Source organism: Dermacentor silvarum, chromosome 6 (genome assembly GCF_013339745.2).
Source record: "Dermacentor silvarum isolate Dsil-2018 chromosome 6, BIME_Dsil_1.4, whole genome shotgun sequence".
Taxonomy (NCBI): domain Eukaryota; kingdom Metazoa; phylum Arthropoda; class Arachnida; order Ixodida; family Ixodidae; genus Dermacentor; species Dermacentor silvarum.
Window position 1 is genome coordinate 28145606 of NC_051159.1, and position 21494 is coordinate 28167099.

The 21494-nt window shown below is 44.8% G+C and overlaps 1 protein-coding gene across 5 annotated transcripts in view; it reads right to left on the reverse strand.

Moving 5' to 3' along the window:
- The window catches only part of LOC119455349 (talin-2), a 324493-nt gene that overhangs the window by 12414 nt on the left and 290585 nt on the right, over positions 1-21494 (reverse strand). For 4 of the 5 annotated variants that reach the window (XM_049668712.1, XM_049668713.1, XM_037716732.2 and 1 more), the window contains exons 46-51: positions 18861-18977; positions 14020-14205; positions 9327-9431; positions 8277-8382; positions 4791-4915; positions 2152-2277 (exon numbers count right to left, since the gene is read on the reverse strand). In XM_049668712.1, the coding sequence (XP_049524669.1) occupies positions 2152-2277; positions 4791-4915; positions 8277-8382; positions 9327-9431; positions 14020-14205; positions 18861-18977 (765 nt within the window). Of the gene's footprint in view, positions 1-2151; positions 2278-4790; positions 4916-8276; positions 8383-9326; positions 9432-14019; positions 14206-18860; positions 18978-20940; positions 21067-21494 lie in introns of those variants that run through there. The other variant, XM_037716734.2, reaches the window with a different exon arrangement.

A 21494-nucleotide genomic window follows, 5' to 3' on the forward strand; every position in this document is an offset into this window, starting at 1 on the left:
GTCCACTGGGATGATCCCGGCTTGCCTGACGCTTCCACGCTATGGTTCATTCCATTCGCTGTAACTGAACTGCTCTGAGCAGAGCACCGTGTCGTTAAAAGTGGACGGTTCTCTCATAGACTCCTAGTGAAACATTTTGCTTGTTAGGCAACTGTTTGTAGTAGCTGAAAGTTTGCTCTAAATGGGATCATCATTATATGTGCTTGACTGTACTCTGCATGGGTTCCATTCCTCAGTAATGTAACTTCAAAAAAAAAAAAAATTATTTTCAGAACCTTGTCGGTGACGACACTGTAGAAACCAACTTACACGTACGACAGGTTATTGTATTGAAAGCAGAACTGCTACAGGGAATGGAAAGTTTGTAACAACCCATTGAAAAACTAACACCCCTAGCTTTTAGAAAGAAGCTTTATCTTAAAATCTCCCATCTAACACATTTTGTTTTTTCAGCAGCCATTGCAATGAATTTTGTGAAGCTTGTTGCATAAAAAAAATATACAGTAAATGTAGTTTTAGGCCATCAGTTCCTGAACAAAATTGTGCAAAATTGCAAAATTGAAAGTACCAAGTTTTTTAACTCCCTAATATATAATGATATCACAATTCTGTAAACCGCCCCTATTACAACATAAGTTGAAACAAATTATGTATTCTACACTGCTCTCAAATATAACAATAACTTATGAGTATGACTTTTGTAAAACCCACATAAGCATTGTAACTATTTCCCCTTAGCTTCACCTCATATATATCAGATTTGTCTGCTTGAGATACTTTCACAAAAACAGTTTGATATCGACAAAGAACTATGCTATCTTTTTTGCTGCAGAATTACAGATTTGTAAACTTCATGCTTCAACTTTCTCGGAACTTGCTCATTTTCATAAATTTTTTCCAAGATGTGTAAGGCCCTCACTCAAAACTCTGCTATTTACAGTCGCTTGAATTTAACTCTCCCTCTCAAATGTAACAAATTTCATTCAAACTGACCTAATGGTTGTCTCATGAGAGCGTTTCTGCACTTTACATGTGTTTGAATAGGGGGAATGGGAGTTGTCCACGAGAACAAGCTTCCTCATAAAATAAAAAGTTGGGATCAACCAACTGCTGGAATAGTAAATTTTTTATATAAGCCATTTTTTTACAAAATATTGCTGACATTCAGAAAATATGAACAAAAAAGATTTCTCCAATTCTCTCATTTATTTATTTCAACAATAAATAACAATATCACAGTTCTGTCATTCTACCATTTGGATGTCTTAAGTGGACAAAATTTATATATCATTAACTACTCTAAATTATACATATGACTTGTACGACATAGCAAATTACGAATAAACAACAGATGTACTAGATTACATATGCCAGGTATATACACTAGCTTGCTGTTGGTGTGTCCATCGTTCGTCTAATGTTCCTCGCATCACGATTAAGAAAATGAAGAAACATTTGGGACCACTCTGCTTGGCATTAAGACTGGCCTACTCGGAATTCAGTCAGTTTAGTCGACCAATCTTAAGCCATATAAACATCACCAGGCACCGGTTTGAGAGTACCGCGCTGCATGCGCCAATATTTAGAATCCAAGCAAATGAATAAAAATGCTGTGAATTCTGTTCATAGCATAGCTGGTGACAAAAGCAAGTCCTTTTACGGACGTTGCTTGAGTGGCATTTGAAGTGCGGACAGTGGTTGTGCTCAAAGCATGGGAGTCGCTATGATAATAGCATACAACTACATTAGAGAGCAACTGGATAGCCAAAATTAAGTATAGCACCTACCATTAGCACAGTGGCAGACTCAGAGATACATTGACAAGTAACAATAAAGAAACAAATAAATGTTGTAGAAAGGGTGTCAGTTTCTGATTGCACATTATTTCGTAATCAAACTTGGCATATTGAACAAACTCACAGTTAAGAGTTCAATGAAGGGCTTCTGAAATGCTGCAAACTCAATCTGTGTGCCGTGGAATAAAAAGTGCTGACCAAGATGACACATTTGAAAGTGGGCTGTAAATGTCTTAGCTTTGGGCAGCACTTTCGTGGCTAGTGAAAGCCATTATGTACAACAGCATGTCTATTCAATGTAACACAGCATTTTAGAGTGAGCCTGCACATGTGTTGTTTGCGAGAGTCAGCTCACCTTGCCAGCTGCGACAAGCTCCCTCTGGGCAGCTGAGGCAGCCCGCACTAAGGCAGATGTGGCAGCTGTGATCGACTTGGCCGCTTCCAGGATCATCTCATCAAAGTTGAGGCTCTCGTCTGCTTCCTGCAAAAGAGTGATGCATCAACTCTTGCTGAAGGCTTTCCAAACCCATCCTGACCATATAAAGTGCCTTTCATTTAATACTTGTTCCCACTCTTTCAGTGCCTACACCTTTTCCCAAGTACTCTTAGAATTCAATAAGCCAACAGTGGTGTGCCGAGCCTTGGTGGCAAGGCCACACGTGAGCAGCATGGCGGGCTCTCGAAAGACAAAGCATTTAATAGCAGCAGCTACTGCTCCTGAAACACCAAAGGCAACACTACCGAGATACACAATCGTGTTTGTTTCAAACTGTGGAGCTAGCCTTAATTTACTTCTATACTATAGACCTCCATGAATTGGCAGTGCCTATTACACCTGCATGTACCAGAATACTATACAACAAATATGGTGCAAGCAGGAGTGCCACTTATGGGGGGGGGGGGGTCTGGAAAATCAGCAAATAATTTCTGTGAGGGATGATAAAAGATTAGAACAATAATTAACACACTGTCCAAGCAGTGGTCTCATCTCCCTGCCCTGTTTAAAAGACCTAATTACGCATATTGACAGCATCTCAGCCAGCGGAGCATTCTATGAAAAAAAAAGTTTAGCTCGCACATGTTACAGCAAATAAGCTCACACGTGGAAATTCCGTGACATTCATGTTACACTATTGGAATGGTCATCGTGATTAGGAAGAAAAAGGCACTGCAACTGATATTGGGGAGGGGCAATTATTGATATTGATACATGGACACCACCCTATAAAGATTGACACTTCAGCCAACAATGTCCAGTCAACATTAAAAAACTGCTAGCGTAAAGAAAAACAGTGACGAACAGGGCACTCACTGTGGACACTGCACTAGACGGTGTTTAACTAGAAGGGCGATGAAAAAGAAGCGTGTTCACACGAACACCAAAAGGCACCTTTGCCCTGCACGTGAATAATTTTTCAGGGAAGTCTCAGCAACTTCCACTGGCACTTAAGCAGTGGTCATTCATGACATGGCTTTCATACCAGTGTGAATCACACTGTTGATCCAGTAGAGGCAGCTGTCGCTAGCCACCAGAGATTTGACCAACTTTTTGTTGCAGCTCTGTTCTCTACTCTTGGTGTGAAAATTACTCCATCAGATCTGCAAAAAGGGTGAATTTCTGTGAAGCGTGGCATACGGCATGGAGATAAGAGCCCACAGTTGCTCCCGTAACCAAGACAGGGCTACATTCATTCAGAGGCTGCCCAGCTGAATGTCCATTAATTTGACTATGGTTAATTAAATTTTTCATTTATTTCGACCCCGCCCAAAGATCCCGGTCGGTGCCTATACATTTCACTGGCCCACACTTTCGTTACTTTGATCCTGAAATTGGCTAGTCAGCACACGGCACAAGGTAACACTGTAGCAGCATCCCAGGGGAGCAGTTGGCACCCTCTGTGGGCATATGTCTGACTCCTGGCTGGTTCAGAGGCACAACCAAGAATATCAAACATATCTCACAGCTGGGCCATTCTTCTTCTGTGCATCCAGTACAGCGCCAGACCGAGCGGTCCGACTCATGGTGCCTGTGTGGCCTGGCTTTCCAGTCATAATAACCAAGCCTCACTGCTCGCACAATCTGGCAACAAGGACAAGTGAAGCTTTGCAGAGACTGCATGGTTTCCTCCTCGGAAGTTCATGCGTTGTCAACCGGACGAGCCACCACTTGTCACGATCGACGACACGCCACACGTTCGTCCCGAACTTGTACTTTTATTCTCGCACGCCAACCATGCACACCCTGCTCCACAACACCACTCTGCGTCCCTTCGTTCTCCCCCGCCCGCGCGCACACACTCCTTCACTCCCGCCGCTGTCTTCCCCGCACTCGCGCCAACTCTTCTCTGCTCAGTCAACTACTGTTGATTCCGCGCTTGGCCTTCGAGAACCGTGGCTCCTCATCGCGGGTCTTGGGCTCGCTTGCCCCGGCCCTTGCACGTCACGTCTTTTTAAGGACATAGATAAGATGCCGTTTGTGACATGGGAGTGCCTTCCAAGTGCTGAGTAATGGCAATGTAGTACGTCACCAAAATCGGAAAAGCACAGAGCAGTCACAAGAACATGTTCTGCGGCATTTTCAGTGAACATAAGACAAAATAAAATGGGCTTCGGCTTTTCCTGCATCATTACTCTTCAACGAGAAAAGAGAATTTTATTCTGGAGACTTTACAGTAGCTTGAAAAAAATGCCACACAGATGATTGGATGCACTTGAAAAGGCTGGAAAAAGTCACCAGCTTTAAGCCGAATGTTCTACCTCTTGAGCCGAAATTGTTCACAAAGTGTGGAAACTTTGCAACATCAAAAAGCTCAAAAGGCATACACTGCTACAGTGCTGTGAAGCTGCGAGTGGCAAGGATATGCCCCAGCATCCACGACAGGGCTGATAAGATTCTGATGATGAGTAGCATGAGCCACACCTTGCCCCAAGTGTAGGTCAGAGCCAAGGAATGCCAATGTGAGGAGTGGCAGAGCCTCAAACAAGAAAGCCTACCTTGACACTCCTGCGTGGCTGCAAGTTGGCCAGCTTTCGAGCAGCTGCTTCAATTGAAGATGCAGCGCCCAGCAGCTCTGTTTCCGCGATCACTGTTGGGTCATTCGGGTCGGCCCAGTCAGTACCTGCAGCAGCATCACATTGCCACGTGTAGTATCGTCTGCAGCATCCTCCTCTAGGCAGTTTACAAACCCTCATTTGAGAAACCCAAACATTCCTGAATTCACAAAGCAGCCCGTTTGAAAAGCGTCTTGCTACATTACCTTTCTTTTAATGCCGCAGGCATGATCAACCATGGCACTTTAGCTAGCAGTGCCACTAGTGACGGGGATGTCATTCATGGCATCTGACGATACTTGAGGAAAAATGCAAAGTGGACACCATGAACAATGTGTCTCCCCCAGTTTTCAAATATTTACAGCTCCTAGGCGACATTTGTTTACTCAATGAGGTGTTTACTATAAGATCAAGGCACAATAATAACACATTGCCTGGTGCCCGACACCTTTTCTCTGTCTGCTTCACATGCTGTGGATGAAATTCCTGCCACTGATGGCACTGTTCACCATGCCATCCGGCACTATGGGGCAGCAGTGCAGTGCCTACAGTATCTGCCTAATGTCTTCATTAGTACATGAAGGTGGGCCACGTTCTGCTTCATTACAGCTGTACTACAGTAGAACCTCGTTCACACATTCCTGAAAAAAAAAAAAAAGGGCGGGAAAGTTCGTACCAACCGAGAAAATGTACGATCCGAAGCAACTAAAAAAATTTGACAGGCTCAACTGTAGGTTGACATCTGCGTAATGTGAAGTGTTGCGCGAATTGGTGCGGCACGAGATGGTGACGCGCGTCGAACTGGTGGGGCTCCGGCGGCCGGAGACGCATTTTGTTGTTTGCCTATTGCGTAGTGTTTTAGGACAGTGACAGGAAACCAAAACGAAATCGAGCTGGTAGGGGGTGCCGGATGCCGCCAGAGCAAAACGTGACGCTTGCATCGCGCTGCCTGCAGAAGAGAATTATGCCGCGTTTGTGTTATCGATTACTAAAAGCGTGCAGTATGCTGTTCAATGGAGCTATGAGCGCTGTGAAACAGTTATGTGAAGATACTTATCGCAATAGGGCTAGCGGTGATAGCTGTGAATGCGGTGCGCGATGACCCGGAAGGTGATATGCTGGTAACGGATTAAGAAACTGAGTGCACGCCGGAGTTTTCATGTGAGAGGGGCGGGCAAGTATTGTGGCAAATCTACTGCGGCAGGCGGCTACTGCTCCCGATCATGCGTGCGTCGTGCATTTTCTTGTTTACATGGCATCCAGCGGCCGGGAAACGTATAATACAATCGCAGTTTGCCCATGTAGTGAATGTTGGTGCTAAAAGATCATATTTTCCGTGAACGTTTGAACCGGTAAAAAATTAAGTGTAACTCAGTTGGGTCATTTTTTGTGTTCTCGATCGCAAACATTGGCACCAGGAAATCGTACGTAACGGGATCGTATCAACGAGGATCTACTGTATTACATTGGCTTTCTTTCTTCAGTTGTTGCAAAACGTATTGTTGGGCTAGTCGGTTTGTCATGGCTTGCAAACAGCACTGAAGAACATGAAGGAGACATTCTGTTATGTCATACCTGCCAAGTTCGAAGAAACTAAATCCGGGAGATCTTCCGACCGAGGGGGGCAGTCGGTTACACCTCCCCCCATATTTTCAAGTACTGACAGGAGAACTTCATTACAATTTTATTTACAGAGATACAAATGACCACATGAACATCAAGGTCTCACTTTTGCAAGCATTTCGTTGTCACTAATCCTGCCTCCAAAATTCTTTAAAATTATATTCTCGGGTCTTACGTTCCACAACCACCATCTGATTATGAGGCACGCTGTAGTGGGGAACTCCGTATTAATTTCGACCTCCTGGGGTTCTTTAACGTGCACCCAAAGGACGGCACACGGGTGTTTTTTAATTTTGCCCCCAACAAATGCGGCCGCCGCGGCCGAGATTCGATCCCGCGAACTCGTGCTTAGCAGCGCAATGCCAAAGCCACTAACCAACCATGATTGATGTTCAAGAATTCTTCAGATAATGTTTGATTGTAGGAAATTCTATTTCTTTCACATTTTGCGAGTGTGACGTTTCCCAGCGTCCTGAACGAGCGACACATGGACGAGCGGCACTGCGTCCTCGTATTTTTACCGATGTTAAATTGCCGCTCGCACTCTGAAATGCTCTGTGTTATTAACAAAATACCCAGCGTCACTTTGGCTGAGCACTACATTAAAAGTACTTGAAGATACTTTTTGTGCTAGTGCTCCTTGATTTTAAAGCCATGACTGACCGTAGGCCTACGCAATGCCAGAGTGGCTGACGCCGAGGAGAACGATGGATAGTCGAGTGTTGCTAGTTGCGGAACGTGGCATTCACTCACTAGCTTAATAAGACTAGGGCAACTAGGGCACCCAACAATCCCGTCAGCCTAAGCAGCGGCTCCGCGGTTAACGAAATAGCGCATGTATAGGGTTTTCCCTACTACTTTCGTAACAATGTATTGCGCGATGAACTTCCAACCAGATTGGATTGGAAACGCAGTTGCGCAGTTGTGCAACTGCGTTTCCCCCACTGCGCATTGCGCAGTCGCACGCGCCCTATCTTGAAAGCGATCTGCGTCGGGGGCTGATTCTAGCTGCAACGGCGGCTTGTACTTCTGCGCGTGTTCCGTTCTCGCCGCTCATATTGGGTTGAAGCGATACACAGCACGAAGGTCATTTCGCTCGCTGTTGCTGTCGCGCTTCCCCACGCCAGCATTCTGACAGTGAGTGTACGCGGTCATCGAGTGTGATGTGTTCATGTTTGCCTGTGGGCGCTGCCTCCATGCTTGTTAATTTACATAGTTAGTGAATACTTGCAAGTTTATACGGCCGATAAAACTACTATCCTTACTTAGTACAGCTGTCTACACATTTACTATGGCAATCGACGGTTCGCCTTTCAGGTGAAACTGTGACTTTTTAGAGGTGCCTGTGGAAAAAAAATCGCTGACACCGTGCTTGTTAATTTACATAGTTAGTGAATATTTGCAAGTTTATACGGCTGATAAAACTACTACCCTTACTTCGTACAGCTGTCTACACATTTACTATGGCAATTGATGGTTCGCCTTTCAGGTGAAACTGTGACGTTTTAGAGGTGGCTGTGGAAAAAAAAATTGCTCCAAATTTTACCCCGCATAATAAATGCACCCCCCAACTTTGCGCATATTTTTCGGGGAAAAAAGTGCTTTCATTAGCGAGTAAATATGTTATTCAGTGGTTAGTGCTCTGGATGTCAACCTATTTGTACTTCACGTTCTCTGGCACCATGGTGGCAAGCCAGGTGTTGAACTTTTCAAACCATGTGCAGTTTCTTTGCTGAAGTGTTCCATGGTGTGTTTGAAACGTCAAAAGGTCGCAAGCAAGGGTGTTGCTGGAAAAAAAAAGAGTACCTTTAAGGGCTTCAGCAGCTGCAACTATGTCTGTGACGGCTGCAGCAATGTTGCGTGATGTCGACACCAGTGCCTGTTTACCCTCCACAGTAGGCTTATGGACAACCTACAAGAAACCAGGTTGAGAGAGAATGCATCGTAATTGGTCACTCATTTAAAAACCACAATTAAAGCTTTTCTTAAGTAACTTTTGTTCCGTCACCTCAAGAACATCATAATGTATTGGCGCACTACTTGTACAAACTAAAGAATAAGCCAAAATGACATTAACTGTACAGAAACAAAATCAACTATGAAAAAATAGAATGTTTTGATCCAATTTCTAGTGGCACACTGGAGTCTGCAACGCTCACTAAAAGGCCATTTGATTTGCCTCCACTTCCTCAATTACTTAGGAGGGCAGGCATCATAAGCATGTTTTGTGTGATCTGTACTGATGGGGTGGAATCTCATAAGGAGGACAGCACCAGCAGTAGTAAACACAATTGACAACTAGTCTGGGTGCAGCACTTGGTTCGGTTTGCTTTCATTCATCCTTGCAAGTTTCGGCACTCATAGTATGCAAACGTCCCCTAAACAATGATCATTTATCATAATTATACAGTGCCTCAATTTCAAACACGAGACCAACAAGGCACGAACAATCAAAGAATGCTTGTCCCAAGTGACTGTTTTAGGTATTCATTTTTCTCACAAACTACAAGAGAGTGGAATAGACTGGGCCTGTCATGTTCCGAAAGGACACCGTTGCATGATTTTACCGCGGGCATCCAGGATAACATCTGTAAATTATGAAGTACCTACACAATGACACGTCCTGTATAGTCTTTTGGTGTATTAGGAGTGGTCGCTCTAACAAATTGTGTTTTCCGATTCCTGAATCCTTATTGTTTTTGTTAATTGTGTTTTCACCACTATGTTACTTTTATTACCATAACACATTCTTGTTTGTGTATGCCCCTCCTGCTAAAATTTGCAAAGGATTAGCAGTATGTATAAACAAACAAATAAAAAAAATAATTGCAGAAGTGACTGCCACAGCCACCTTACCTCGAGCACGAGTTGGAGCAGCTCCCGGTAGCGTATGGCACACTCCCGGCCCGAGGTGAGCACTCGGGACTTGAGCTCTTGGGTCTCGGCTAGGCAGGATGCAGACTGCATGCAAACACAGATGCTGCCACATTTTGCGCTGAGCACTCTAGAAAGATGCTTGTCAACACTGCAACTCAAGATGGTGCCATGGGTCCAAATTATTTTTCACTCTCTTTACATAAATGTCAAGCATGCGCTCAACAACATGGAGCTCTGTGCCATCCATGCTTCATTTTAATATTGACTTGTTTCCATGCCTATGGTGACGAAAGTATTGAGAGATGCTTGTATTCAGAGAAAATCTAACAATTCTGCATTTTTCTGCCCAACAAATGATCCTATTTAAAGAAATAAAATGCATCTCCTAAAAAAGTTCCTACGACTACCACTGCATGCACAGAATGCATATCTGCACTAATATACACATTTTTAATGCAATGTTGAATTACTACTAGGACTTTTCACATCATCTATAATGTGCTACAGTTAAACGTCAATACAACAAAGCCGATAAAATTGCTACTTTACTTCGTTATAGAGAAATTTTGTTATAATTAAATTTGATTATTTATGCTAATAAGTACAGTTGCCGACAGATTTTTCTTACAGGGAAGTGGCTGTAAAATTGTCTGAATTATTGGGCAATCGAAACAAAAAACATTCAGTGAGAAAAAAACATTTATTTTGTTCATGACCAAAGATATAGTTTGATGCCGTGTCGATGGCATGACGACCGTGTCGATGTGCCTCCCCCCCTCAACTCCCTGCCACGTACGCCCACCGACCCTGTCAGTGCTAGGAGATGCCAGTCTGTACGTGCCACGAAATTTGCACAACCATGTTTAATCCTACCACATCGCAATTTACAATAAGAAATGTGTAGTATAGTTGCCTGACTGCCACTGCCACCAATACAGATAGATGTACTGTGAACGGTTTAGGGCCTACAACAGAACTAGAAAAAAAATTGAAAGCTGGGACATTCACCCAGAAGTAAGGACTAAATTCAAGTTCATATGCACAAATCGCACGTGTAATGAGATATGGATTTGGATACCAATGGTGGCAAATTGTCTTCTCTTCCACTTTCATTTCTCTTATCCTTATAATTTCTGGACACCAATTAACACGGCAGGTAATTTCCCCTAGGCTTTCCATGACTTCATTATCTGTTGGCTTTGTGTGGTTGTGCCTAATAAAAATCGACACACTCGGTTTCACTTCTCGTTTAAGGACAATTGAATACCATGACAAAACACACTGAATGCTCCAGGAGTTTATAATCCAGAGCGTTGTTTGCTTCACATGTCATGAACCTGCCACCAGCTGTTTACTCAGGTTGTGTCGAACAACAGCCACATGGCACTTACAGCCAGATGCTTTGCGTTTGCAAAATGCACGGTCTGATGTGCGCCGTCTGTGACCACAGATTGTGCATTTAGGCCACAGTTTAACCCCATGCTGCAGGAATCGTGTTTGGCAATTTTTGCTTTTTATGTGATCTGCTGAGTGTGTGTTTAGTAAAAGGCGGGCGACTACTGCTACTGCTGTGGCGAAATTGTATCTCTGCGAAAGCCAAGGTACTGCTCTCTCACCAAGCATTAAAAAACTATCCTAGCACACTATACTTTAATTAAGGGCCTCTGTCAACCTATTTTGTGACTGTGTAATTTGCCCAAAGTTAAAGTTGCAATATGATGTCAAGCTGACCCAAGACCTTTTTACTATTGGGACCAGTAGCGAAAGTGCCCTGGGAAAGCCGAGATAGTGCTCTGACAATGAAACCAAGATTATTAATGATACAACATATTCACGTTGTATCATTCATCAGCTATCTTTGTCCGTGGCTGCAGTATTTATCACATCACGCAAGTGGGTAATGTCCCAAAATTTGAGCGAGATGTTATGAAATTGTGGTGCATGGTCAACTAGCACATAAATCAGTAACACATAATATTTGCGGTCAGTGCTCTTCTCAAACTTGCATGGCATGCAGCGTTTTGGCTGTCATACATAGCTGGTTGTCACTACTGTGCTGATTGCTGTTGGCACAGCAACATGAAGGCTCCTGTGGTTCAGTGTCTGCTAAATGGAGACTGGCACATTTAGAAACCATATTGTGTACAAGTGCTGCCTGCTCTGATGAAGACAACTGCAATTATATTAGTCTAGAGATCACCACAGGACCTAACCTAATGGTACCACATAATCACCAGAAGGCAAAGAGGAGTGGCTTTGGGGATTAACTACAGTCAAACGTCATTAACACGTATTTTTAATTTATTTATTTTATAAATACTTTAATCACCATGCGGTGATTTTAGCAGGATGGTACAAACATAATGAATACTGTACATTGGTATGTACAGAAAATGCACAGGTTAATAAAAAAAAACTGCATAATGTATTATTGCAGTTTAAACGTAGTCACGAAGATTCTCCCACCCAGCCCCCATTGAACCCCATGTATTGGCTGACCGCTTAAGCCGTAGTCGCTCATTGCCCACCAAATGGTTAGTGCATACTATTTTTTCTTTCTTGTTCTACACGCACAGACACAAAATCGAAAAAATCTCATGTGCACAGACATTCGATTCTCGAGTTGCGACACCCGGACGACAGTCGCCAGCAATAGTGAACCTTAAACATGGCCACCATGACATATTTCCTGCTCACACAGCTGTTGCCGATTGCCACGCACAAAAGCATGGCCTTCAAGATTAGCTCCCGGTAACACGGAGAAGCTGTCGGTAGGGGGTGCGAATTCGCTGTCACCGTCGAATCCAATTCAAGTAGTAACCGCGCTGAAGCACATTTTATTGTGAAGCGCATTTCTGCCGCCACCGTGGACGTCACTTTGAGGTTCCGTATAAAGTCCAAACAAGGCAACATCGTCGCTGCGCGCTGTACACTGTGTGTGCGAGTGAAAGCTTGCGCGGGTCAGCCGACTCAATCTCGCACGCGCGAGGGAGAAAGGCGGGGCAGAAGCGGTGCACTTCTGTTGAGTGCGAGGCACGGCGGGGGAGGCTAGAAAGGGAGGAGTTTACTTTGGTGGCGGCCGCCGTATCTTGAAAGCGATCTGCGATGTGGAAAAAGTGCGCGCGGACCTCATCCCGCGAGGACCTCATCCCGCGAGGACCTCATCCCGCGAGGACCTCATCTTCAAAGCAATTTGCAGACAAAGTGCAACTAGTGCTGGTAGCTTCGTATGCGCTGTGCTTTCGACGTCTAGTTCCCGCTGAAGCGAGAGATGGCATACTCGCTGTTGCTGCCGCGCCTCCTCACTCCAGCGTTTTGAGAGCGAATTTCCATGGTCATCGAGCGAGACGCGTTCATGTTTACCTGTGCGCGCGTTACACCGTGCTTATTAATTTAGTTAGTAAGCGGGGTCTCATGGAAAAACTGGCTCGCGGCATTATCGAGTTCGAAGATGCCATTGTCGCAGCAAGGCCACTGCGGCAGCAAGTGAAGATTACTGATTTTTTGTTGCCTACCCACAAATAAAGCCTGTTGAGTGCTTGTGTTTGAGAGCATTGTGACATAGTTCTTTTCCGGCCGGTAAGTAGCCGCTAAACTGGCATTGGCGGTTAATTCGTACATCGATTAGTGCGTACCTAAACGTCGTTGTCGGCCGACTACGTATTAGCAAAGATTGACTGTACATAAGAACACATGCAAGGGCTGGAGGAAAAAAAGCTGTTTAATGAGAAAAGCAATTGTTTTAGTCAACTTCCTCACATTTATTTCTGGCCACGAAGAGTATATCTGCATGGAAAAAACTGTGAAATGATAATTAAGGAAAAAATTACTTAGTGCGGTAATTAATTAATCTGTAATTAATTCACTGAAAACTCCCTCTGGTATATCAAAAAGGCTAGTATGCACTCTACATTAGTTTTTCTGTGCATCAAATTCAGTGTATCACAAATGATATGTTGGGCTTTGTGGGGTTAAGTATGGGAGAGAGGATTTGGATAAATAAAACATATAAATACACAAAAAAATGCAGAGTCAAACCAGTGTCTTTCAGCAAGACACATTTCTTCTGTGCCAAAAAGGCGGACAGTGAGACTACGTACAATTCTGATGTGCCTGGTTACGAAGGTGAGTTGGCCATATTGTAATTGCATCACACACTGCAAAAATATGGTCCCTATGGGCATTGTTATGGTGTATGACTTCTGACTGCTGTGATCACCTGCTCAAGCTGTGCTTGTATGGGATATGATTTGCCAATACGTGGCCGTGTCACACAGTGAAGGCACCAAAGAGCAACGCCAAAGTCAAGTGATAAATTCCTCAACAACAGCAAAGGGGCTGACCAACGTTGGAGCCAAAAGACAAAAATAAAAGAAAGAAAGAAAAAAAAGGTGGTCTCTTCACCACATTGGTGCTTGGGGTCATGCTAAATTCATGCTTCTATACGAGAAGAAACCATCCATAACGAACTGGAAGATGGCCCAAGAGTTTTAACGCTTTGAACTGCGCGCAGCTTTTGTTAATCCAAGCAAGAATGCACTGGCAATCAATCCAAAAGTGCATCGTATACAATGCACATTTTGGATGATACGAATTTCACAATTCATATCATCACAAGCATCAGCCATGGTCACATCACCGAGAGCATTTAGAGCGAGTGTGGCTTGCGCACCTTGGTGACTGACAGGAGATCAAAGATGGCCTTTCGGCCCATGTTGGCGGCCACAATGACGTCTCCCTGCTGTCCACTGTTGCCAGCTGCCACAGCCTTGGCAGTGGCCAGCGTCACAGGCTGCGTGGCACGCACCAGGTCCTCGGGGCTGGCCTGCCGCAGGGGCGGCTCACTCGAGTCAAATGCCTGCACAAGAGGCCTCACGGCATTTACACCTCTGGGGCAGACAGGACTGCGAGCCAACAAACAATATACACCAATAAACAATATTGTTATACACAAACAGAACACAAACTGTGACTACTTGCAGAATGTATCGATGCTAGTATTCTTTGGGTACTTGACACAGTTTCCGGGGGCTATGTTTGTATCTATGTTTCTATCTAACCATTTTCCCACCTCCCTGGGGCACTGAGAAGTCCGTGGTGAAATGGGTAGCGCATTGAGCCGCTTTGCTGAGGGAACGGGGTTCGAAACCAAACATAACACCAACTTGGGTCACTCAATATGTACATACGTGCCTCTCTTCAACGAACCTCTTTCACACCGACAATGGTCACTGTAGATGCGGGACTGTGTAGGTAATGCCGTTCAATGAAACTCTTTGAAGCCGACTTGGAGCGCTGGGCATGTGCCACTCGGTCTGTGCTGGTCTCCAATGAACATCTTAGATACCGAATTGGGTCACTGGATATGCGCCAGTAGGTGCGTGCCGCTCTTCAATGACAGCAACTTGAGTAACTAAGTATGTGCCGCTGGGAATGTGCCACTCTACAATGACAAAAACTTGCGGCAGAACCCACTTCACGACGACTGTCGACGTTAATGTGTTAGCATTGAATCAATATAGCCACACAACATATTGCCACCATCAAAACGAGTTATGTACGAGGCGTGTGTGTACTGCAGTGTGGCTGCTCTTTCGCGCTTCCCTAAGAACACTCGGCGCCATCTAGAACCACCGCTGCAAAGCACGTGCGAGGTCTCCGAAATGTATGTCGCGCCAGTGCGTGCACACCGGTGCCCGCTAACGCCGAGACTTGTTCCCTCACTTGCTACCCACTCGGCGGCACATACTCAGAAGTGCAAGTTGGCGAGACGTTCGTTGAAGAGCGGCACACGCACCCAGTACATTCGTGTCGCAGCTTGCGAAAGCGTCAGTGTGAAAGGCGTTCATTGAAAAGCGGCATGTACCCAGCACATTTGGGGCACAGCCTGCTAATGCGTTGAGTTGCTGTGCTTGAGGAACCCTTGTGACTTGTGCTTTTAAGAAGCTCAAACACATGCTGTCGCCTGTTATAGACTTTCCAGCCCACATGCACTCACTGCAGCTAAATGCCTCTGCATTCATTGCCAAAGGAGCTTCAGCAAAAACATGCCACACCACAGAACAAAGAAAACAAAAAGGACAGCAGACAGGCCGTGTTTCTGACACAGACACTTGGTTATGACAAGCGGGAACAAACGAAAGAGCTGCGGATAATGGTTGAGGTGGTCCGAGAACATCCTGTCAGAGGAGCAATGCTTGTCTTCTCATAGCACTGTCCAGCAGCATTCCATTTACTATTATCTTGGCTATTACTGAACCTTTCAAACATAGCTAGTGTGTTGACATGCCAAAACATTGCTGTGTCTTACAACACAGCAATAAAATAAATTATGTGTCTCATGGCAGGATTGAACCATGACTCTTCAGCACACAAGCCCCGATGCTCTAACTATTAGACCACTAGCGCATGCACACTTCTCATGCCAATGCCAAGTAGCACTTCCAGGCACTTCGCACATGTCTCACATTGCACAGAAACAGTTTCCTTAAAAAAGCGAGCGCAAGTGTGCACACATCACAGATGGTGGAATGGAATGCGTAATAATTGTCAACCTTACCACTGAACTTTGCATGTGTCATATCACATAGCAACGAGCTGCATATAACAGTGACAGTGTGCCAGTTGGCCTCATATAGTGCTACCTCCGAGTGTGACCAAGGTTGTAAGAGAACAGGTTGTAAAATTTCTTCGCTCGAGTACAATTATCAGTGGACTTCAGCAATAATGAGAAGATCTGCAGATACACGCAAGCATTTAATTCAACTACATTGCCTCATGTTATTTGACATTAGAAGGATCTTCCAAAGCACGTCGTTTCTATATATGATTGCCATATATTTAGAGACAGCTTGCATAAGCATTTTCCTTCTAAATATTGTTCCTTATATGGATGTCTACAATTTCTTTCTGGATTGATGCTGCTGTTTTGTTCAATTCTCCAAATATTTTTTGCCAAATATCTAGTAGCATTTATTTAAAAAATCACCTTCCCTTGTCGAGAAAATGGGGGTAAGCGAAGCTTGTCGTGTGTGTGTATCAGACCTTCGTGGTGATTTTCTTTCTTTCTCTCTCTCTTTCTTTCTTCCTTTCTCTGTCTCTTTCTCTCTGACCTTCGTGGTGATTTTCTTTCTCTTTCTCTCTCTTTATTTCTTTCTTTGTCCCCTCTCTTTTTTTCTCTTTCTCTCTCTCTTCTCGCTTTCGTTCTTTCTCTGACCTTCATGGTGATTTTCTTTCTCTCTTTCTGCCTCTCTCTCTCTTTCTTTTTCGTCCCTGGTATGTGCCAATGAGCTTGGACTGTTTCTGCACTATCGCCAGGATCGGCCTGCTTTTCAGCGTGACACCACCACCACCACCACCGCCGATACTTGTGAGCCTATAAAGCTTCGCTTAAAACTTTATGCTGATGTTTCTTGTTTACGTTACTTATTCTGTTAATTCAATTCCTTGCGCTATTATTTCATTTTGTAACCCCTTTACTGAATGCCCAACCTAGAGGCCTGTGAGACACGATAAATAAATGAATGAATGAATAAATAAATAAATGAATAAAAATTTGCGGCAGAACTTATCTACGATGACTGTCGACGGTAATGCGTTAGCACTGAATCAATATAGCAACACAACATACTGCCACCATCCAAATGAGTTATATGAGGCGTGTATTGCAGCGGGACTCCTCTTTCATGCTTACCTAAGAACACTCTGCGCCATGAAGCGCTGCCGCCGTGAAGCTGTGCTTGGCTACAGAAATGCATGGCACGCAGGTGCGTGCGAATGCTGAGAAACGCGTTAAGCGGCCCTCGTGCCCCTCTGTCGCGCTTCTTTCTGTACACTCTATGCCATCTAGTGGTGCTGCCGAGAAGTCTGCGTGTGGCCTCTAAGACAAGAAGCGTGGCGTGCCGCTGTGTGCGAACGCCGAGACCTGTCCCTTCACTTGCCGCACACCCAGTTCGGCACATACTCAGCGACCCAAGTTCGCGAGATGTTCTATGAGAAGCGGCACATACCCATTGCATTCACGGCGCAGTTTGCTAAAGCTTTGGCATAAAAGACATTCAATGAAAAGCGGCATGTACCCAGCGTATTTCTGACGCAGCCTGCTAATGGGTCGGGTTGCTGTCCTCGTAGAACCCTTGTGACACGAGTTCGATTCCGCTCAACATAGGAGAAACGCAAGGGAGCTTTTCCCAGTGGCACATACCTAGTTACCCGACTTGGCGTCAAATGCGTTCTTTGAAGAGCGGCACACACAACTACTAGCACATACCCAAGTTGGCATCAAAGAGATTCACTGGAGACAAGCACAGACGCAGTGGCACATACCCAATCGTCGGAGAGTTTATTCGAACAGCGGTGCCTACCCAGTCCCGCATCTACAGTGACTCACGTATGTACACATTGGCACATACTCAGTGACCCAATTTGGTCTGATGGTTCGTTTTGAACCCTGTTACCTCAGCACAGCATCCCAATGTGCTAACCATTCGACCACGGACTACCCAATGACCGAGGTAGGCGGAAAAACGGATACAAACATACATACTGACACGTGTACTTGTGTATCTTTCTCGGGTGACCGCGTTTCACCGTCTAACAAGTGTTATCGCTCAGCGCATGACACGCCTGCATGTATTGGAAGTTTCTCGAATGTTATTGATGGTTCTATCCGCAGTCCATTATCACTGAAACTTGTGTAATCTGATTGCATGTTTGTGCGACGCGAATTGTGTAGTACTTTCTGGAACACACGCCGGCACCAAGATTACTCTAGAACCTTCGATTACTCACGTATAAAAGCCAACGCGCCGATCAGATTTTGCCGATCGCCGACTGTGTTTGCCACTATTGTGGTGCTTTTGAGTGTAACTTGCTTTTGTGGGAACAGGTTCGCCTACTAAAGAATCAGTTTTGTCATACACAGTTTTAAGACTGCTTTCTTCACCGTCACTACTCCGTGAAATCAAACATACAAACATAGATAGATAGCCCCTGAAAAGTCAGTTAAGTGTCCAAAGAATGCGAATGCATTATTATCTAAATAAATAAATAAATAAATAAATAAATAAATAAATAAATAGAGTGCTCACACCATCACCATATTGCTTACACAAACATATGTGTCCATTTGGCCATGCTTTGCAGAACCACAAACTATGCTGGATAGCCCGCTACCTGCAAAATGCTCTACATAACATTGATTGTGTGACCTGCATAATTTTTCTTATATGCTGTTTTGGAGACCCTGCACGAGAAAGAGAATGTGCTAGAATAGGTTAGCTCTTCTGGCAAAATAACTTTTAAGCCAAGCAATGCCAGGAAAATGTTGGGTTATGTCTCGGGACTTTTGCTAGCCAACTGTTCGTGCCGGAAGAGAACAACATGTGGACTATTCCACTTGTGCGGGGCCATGTGGCGAGCTGGAGCATCAGTCACAACAGCAATTGCTGCCCCCCAAAAGAAATCGTGAATAAGGTGGAGGGCTGGCATCACGGCGTGCCTTCAGCGGCTCACCCGAACTTCTTGCGAAATGGCCTCCACGGTAGACTCAAGGGCACGCGTGCCACGAGCATGCTCATCCTCCACAGCGCGTACGGTCTTCAGCAACGATGTTACGTTGGTCACCATCACCTGGGCACAAAGCAAGGGGACAAAGTGGGGACACTACGCACTTCAACACATGCTAGCACCGACCTGGTGCCACATGCACCAAACATGAGCACCCTGACAATACCATGACCAGGTGAGTCACCCAACAGGCAGAAGCTTCACTAGTGAACAATGACCACACTCACACAGACACATCGTAAACAGATCTGCTGCACGATGCTATAAAAGAAAAAAAGAAAAACAGTAACTATGGTGTTGAACTTTTATTGTGAATAGCCAATTATAACAAAGAAAAATCAAATGGCTGCCTGTGCAATTGCAAAAAAGCACAATTCCTTCATTTATCAAACGAAAACAAAAAATGAACATTTGGTTTCTTTAAAAAGGAAAAAATGACGTATTCAATTCCAACTACTAGTTGCTTCCAAGAGAAATAAAAGAAACTTAAAAATGAACGACTTTTTGTAGGTAGAATAACAGTGTTGTGTGCAAGCTCACAAAATACTGCCTCTGCTAGGTGTCACAACAATGAACATTTTAGTGTAACTTTATGTTTCGTTTTTTGTCTATCTGTGCCATTAACTAGGCACAGAGCAGCAAAGTGCAGACTTGTAGAGGAAAAACCAGAGTGCTTTTGAGAGGGTGCTGTTCACTCAAATGCTGCACACATCAATAAGCGTCCAGCAGTCAATTATGTACAATGCCAGATGCTTTCTCGCAATATCACATTTTCCAAGGACCTCCGAAAATCCAGAAGGCAACAAAAATTGGAGGACGCTTAAGCTTCGCCTTTAAGAGTAGAACGCAATAGCGTAATCGGGCCCCGTTCGCACCCAGCAAGCAGACTTCATTCACTGCAACACAGAACGAGGGAAAGCCAGCTTACAAAGACGAAGCTTACACCGATCCCCTTAAAGTCGACTTCACTTTTAAAAAGAAATGCATTGCTGGGAAGACATTTCTCCAGGGGCAATATAAGTCGTCTTATATTAAAATGTGAAGGCCCTAGGACCTTTTTTTATTATTTAATGAATTGCTTGCTATTGCCCCAACGCGCGCACGTGTCCAATACGAATTTTTGACCTGCTCAAGATGCCAGCGCCATCTGGATAAGATTTTCGCAAATAGGCTACCCGAGTGAGCTGGTGTTTTTATGGCAGGAATGCTGGCAAAAGAGGTTCTATGTTTGAATTTTCTCGTAACAGAATGACGTTTTCTCGTACAGTTCGATGCCAGTCTGTAGGTTGTGCTTAAGTTGTACTTTACCATTTTTCTGACCGATTTCACTGTGAGAAATGCAATTTTTGTTCACTAGAAGCCTGCACCACAACGAAGGGCCTGCGCGGTCGGGGTGGTTGCTGATGACTTTTTCCGCCACGGACGACGCCGACACCGACGCCGGATTTTCTGCGACACGGGGCCCTTAACGCTGTCGCGTCAAAAGCACATGGCCATCGGCATTCCAGAGTCCACACGACTAAGCACACAACCATAGTGGGAGAAGAACAACTAGACTAAACACACTTTGCTCTACGCCAACTGATGGATTCTCTCGTATGGTGCAAAGAAAGGGCACAAGCTGTACAGGGATCTTACAGAGGGCACAGAAAAACAAGACAGCCAATTCGAGAGCCCACTTCCGCCTCTTAGGGGCTGTACATAGTGAGGAATGCAGGCTAACATGAGCTCGCACAGGGTCAACAACCACAGCACACGGTGCGAGTTAGAAAGCAACTAAAAATACAAAAGCCCAGTTAGTGGATGACTGGGAGAAAGGAGGCCCTCTGCCGGAATATTGTCGTGCCATGCATACACAGCAAGCGGCAAAACTTCAAGGGTGACCTTTTGTGTCAGTGCTGCTCCAATGGTTCGACAGCCGTGGCTGGTGCCGCGCATATGACCCAAGGGCCTGCATGCTAGTTGGAGCAGTGCCCAATCTTTGGGTTATTTTTCCCACCACCAGTGAGATAAGAAAACACCCAGCTGTCCAAGCGAACCAAGTTGTTTATTCCTCTGCACTATTCAGCTAGTCCCTCTCGAGTGAGAGCAAGCAGATTAGCTCCTCTTCCTGATCGGAGGCCAGCCCTTCCGTGTCCGTGGTGTCCGCCACCTGCCGGAAGCAGAGGGATCCTGCCTCAGCCAACTGGCGCTCTCACCTCATTTTCAGGCCACAAAAATGCCGAGCAACAGAGCTCGCATCTCAACACTGCAAATGTGCCAATCAGGCAAATGACCTGACGACATGCGTTAGCTCATCTGTGCAGAGCCTCGGGAGGCCACAAAGGCATCCGTACATTTCCCTACAAGTTGCAAACTGCCACTGTACCAGTCAGCGGTGGTAGTTTCCATTACCAGCAAACAAATCATCACATGACCATGCAAATCCTAAGGCTCTTTCTGGATGTTCTTTCTATTCTTGTCCCCAAACAAAATTATTTGTGCTGCGAGTGCGTACACAAGTTTTAACATAAAATGACCATGCTGTAATAAGAAAGCATGTAGAGGCAACAAAACAAAATTTCATCCATGAATGTTTCA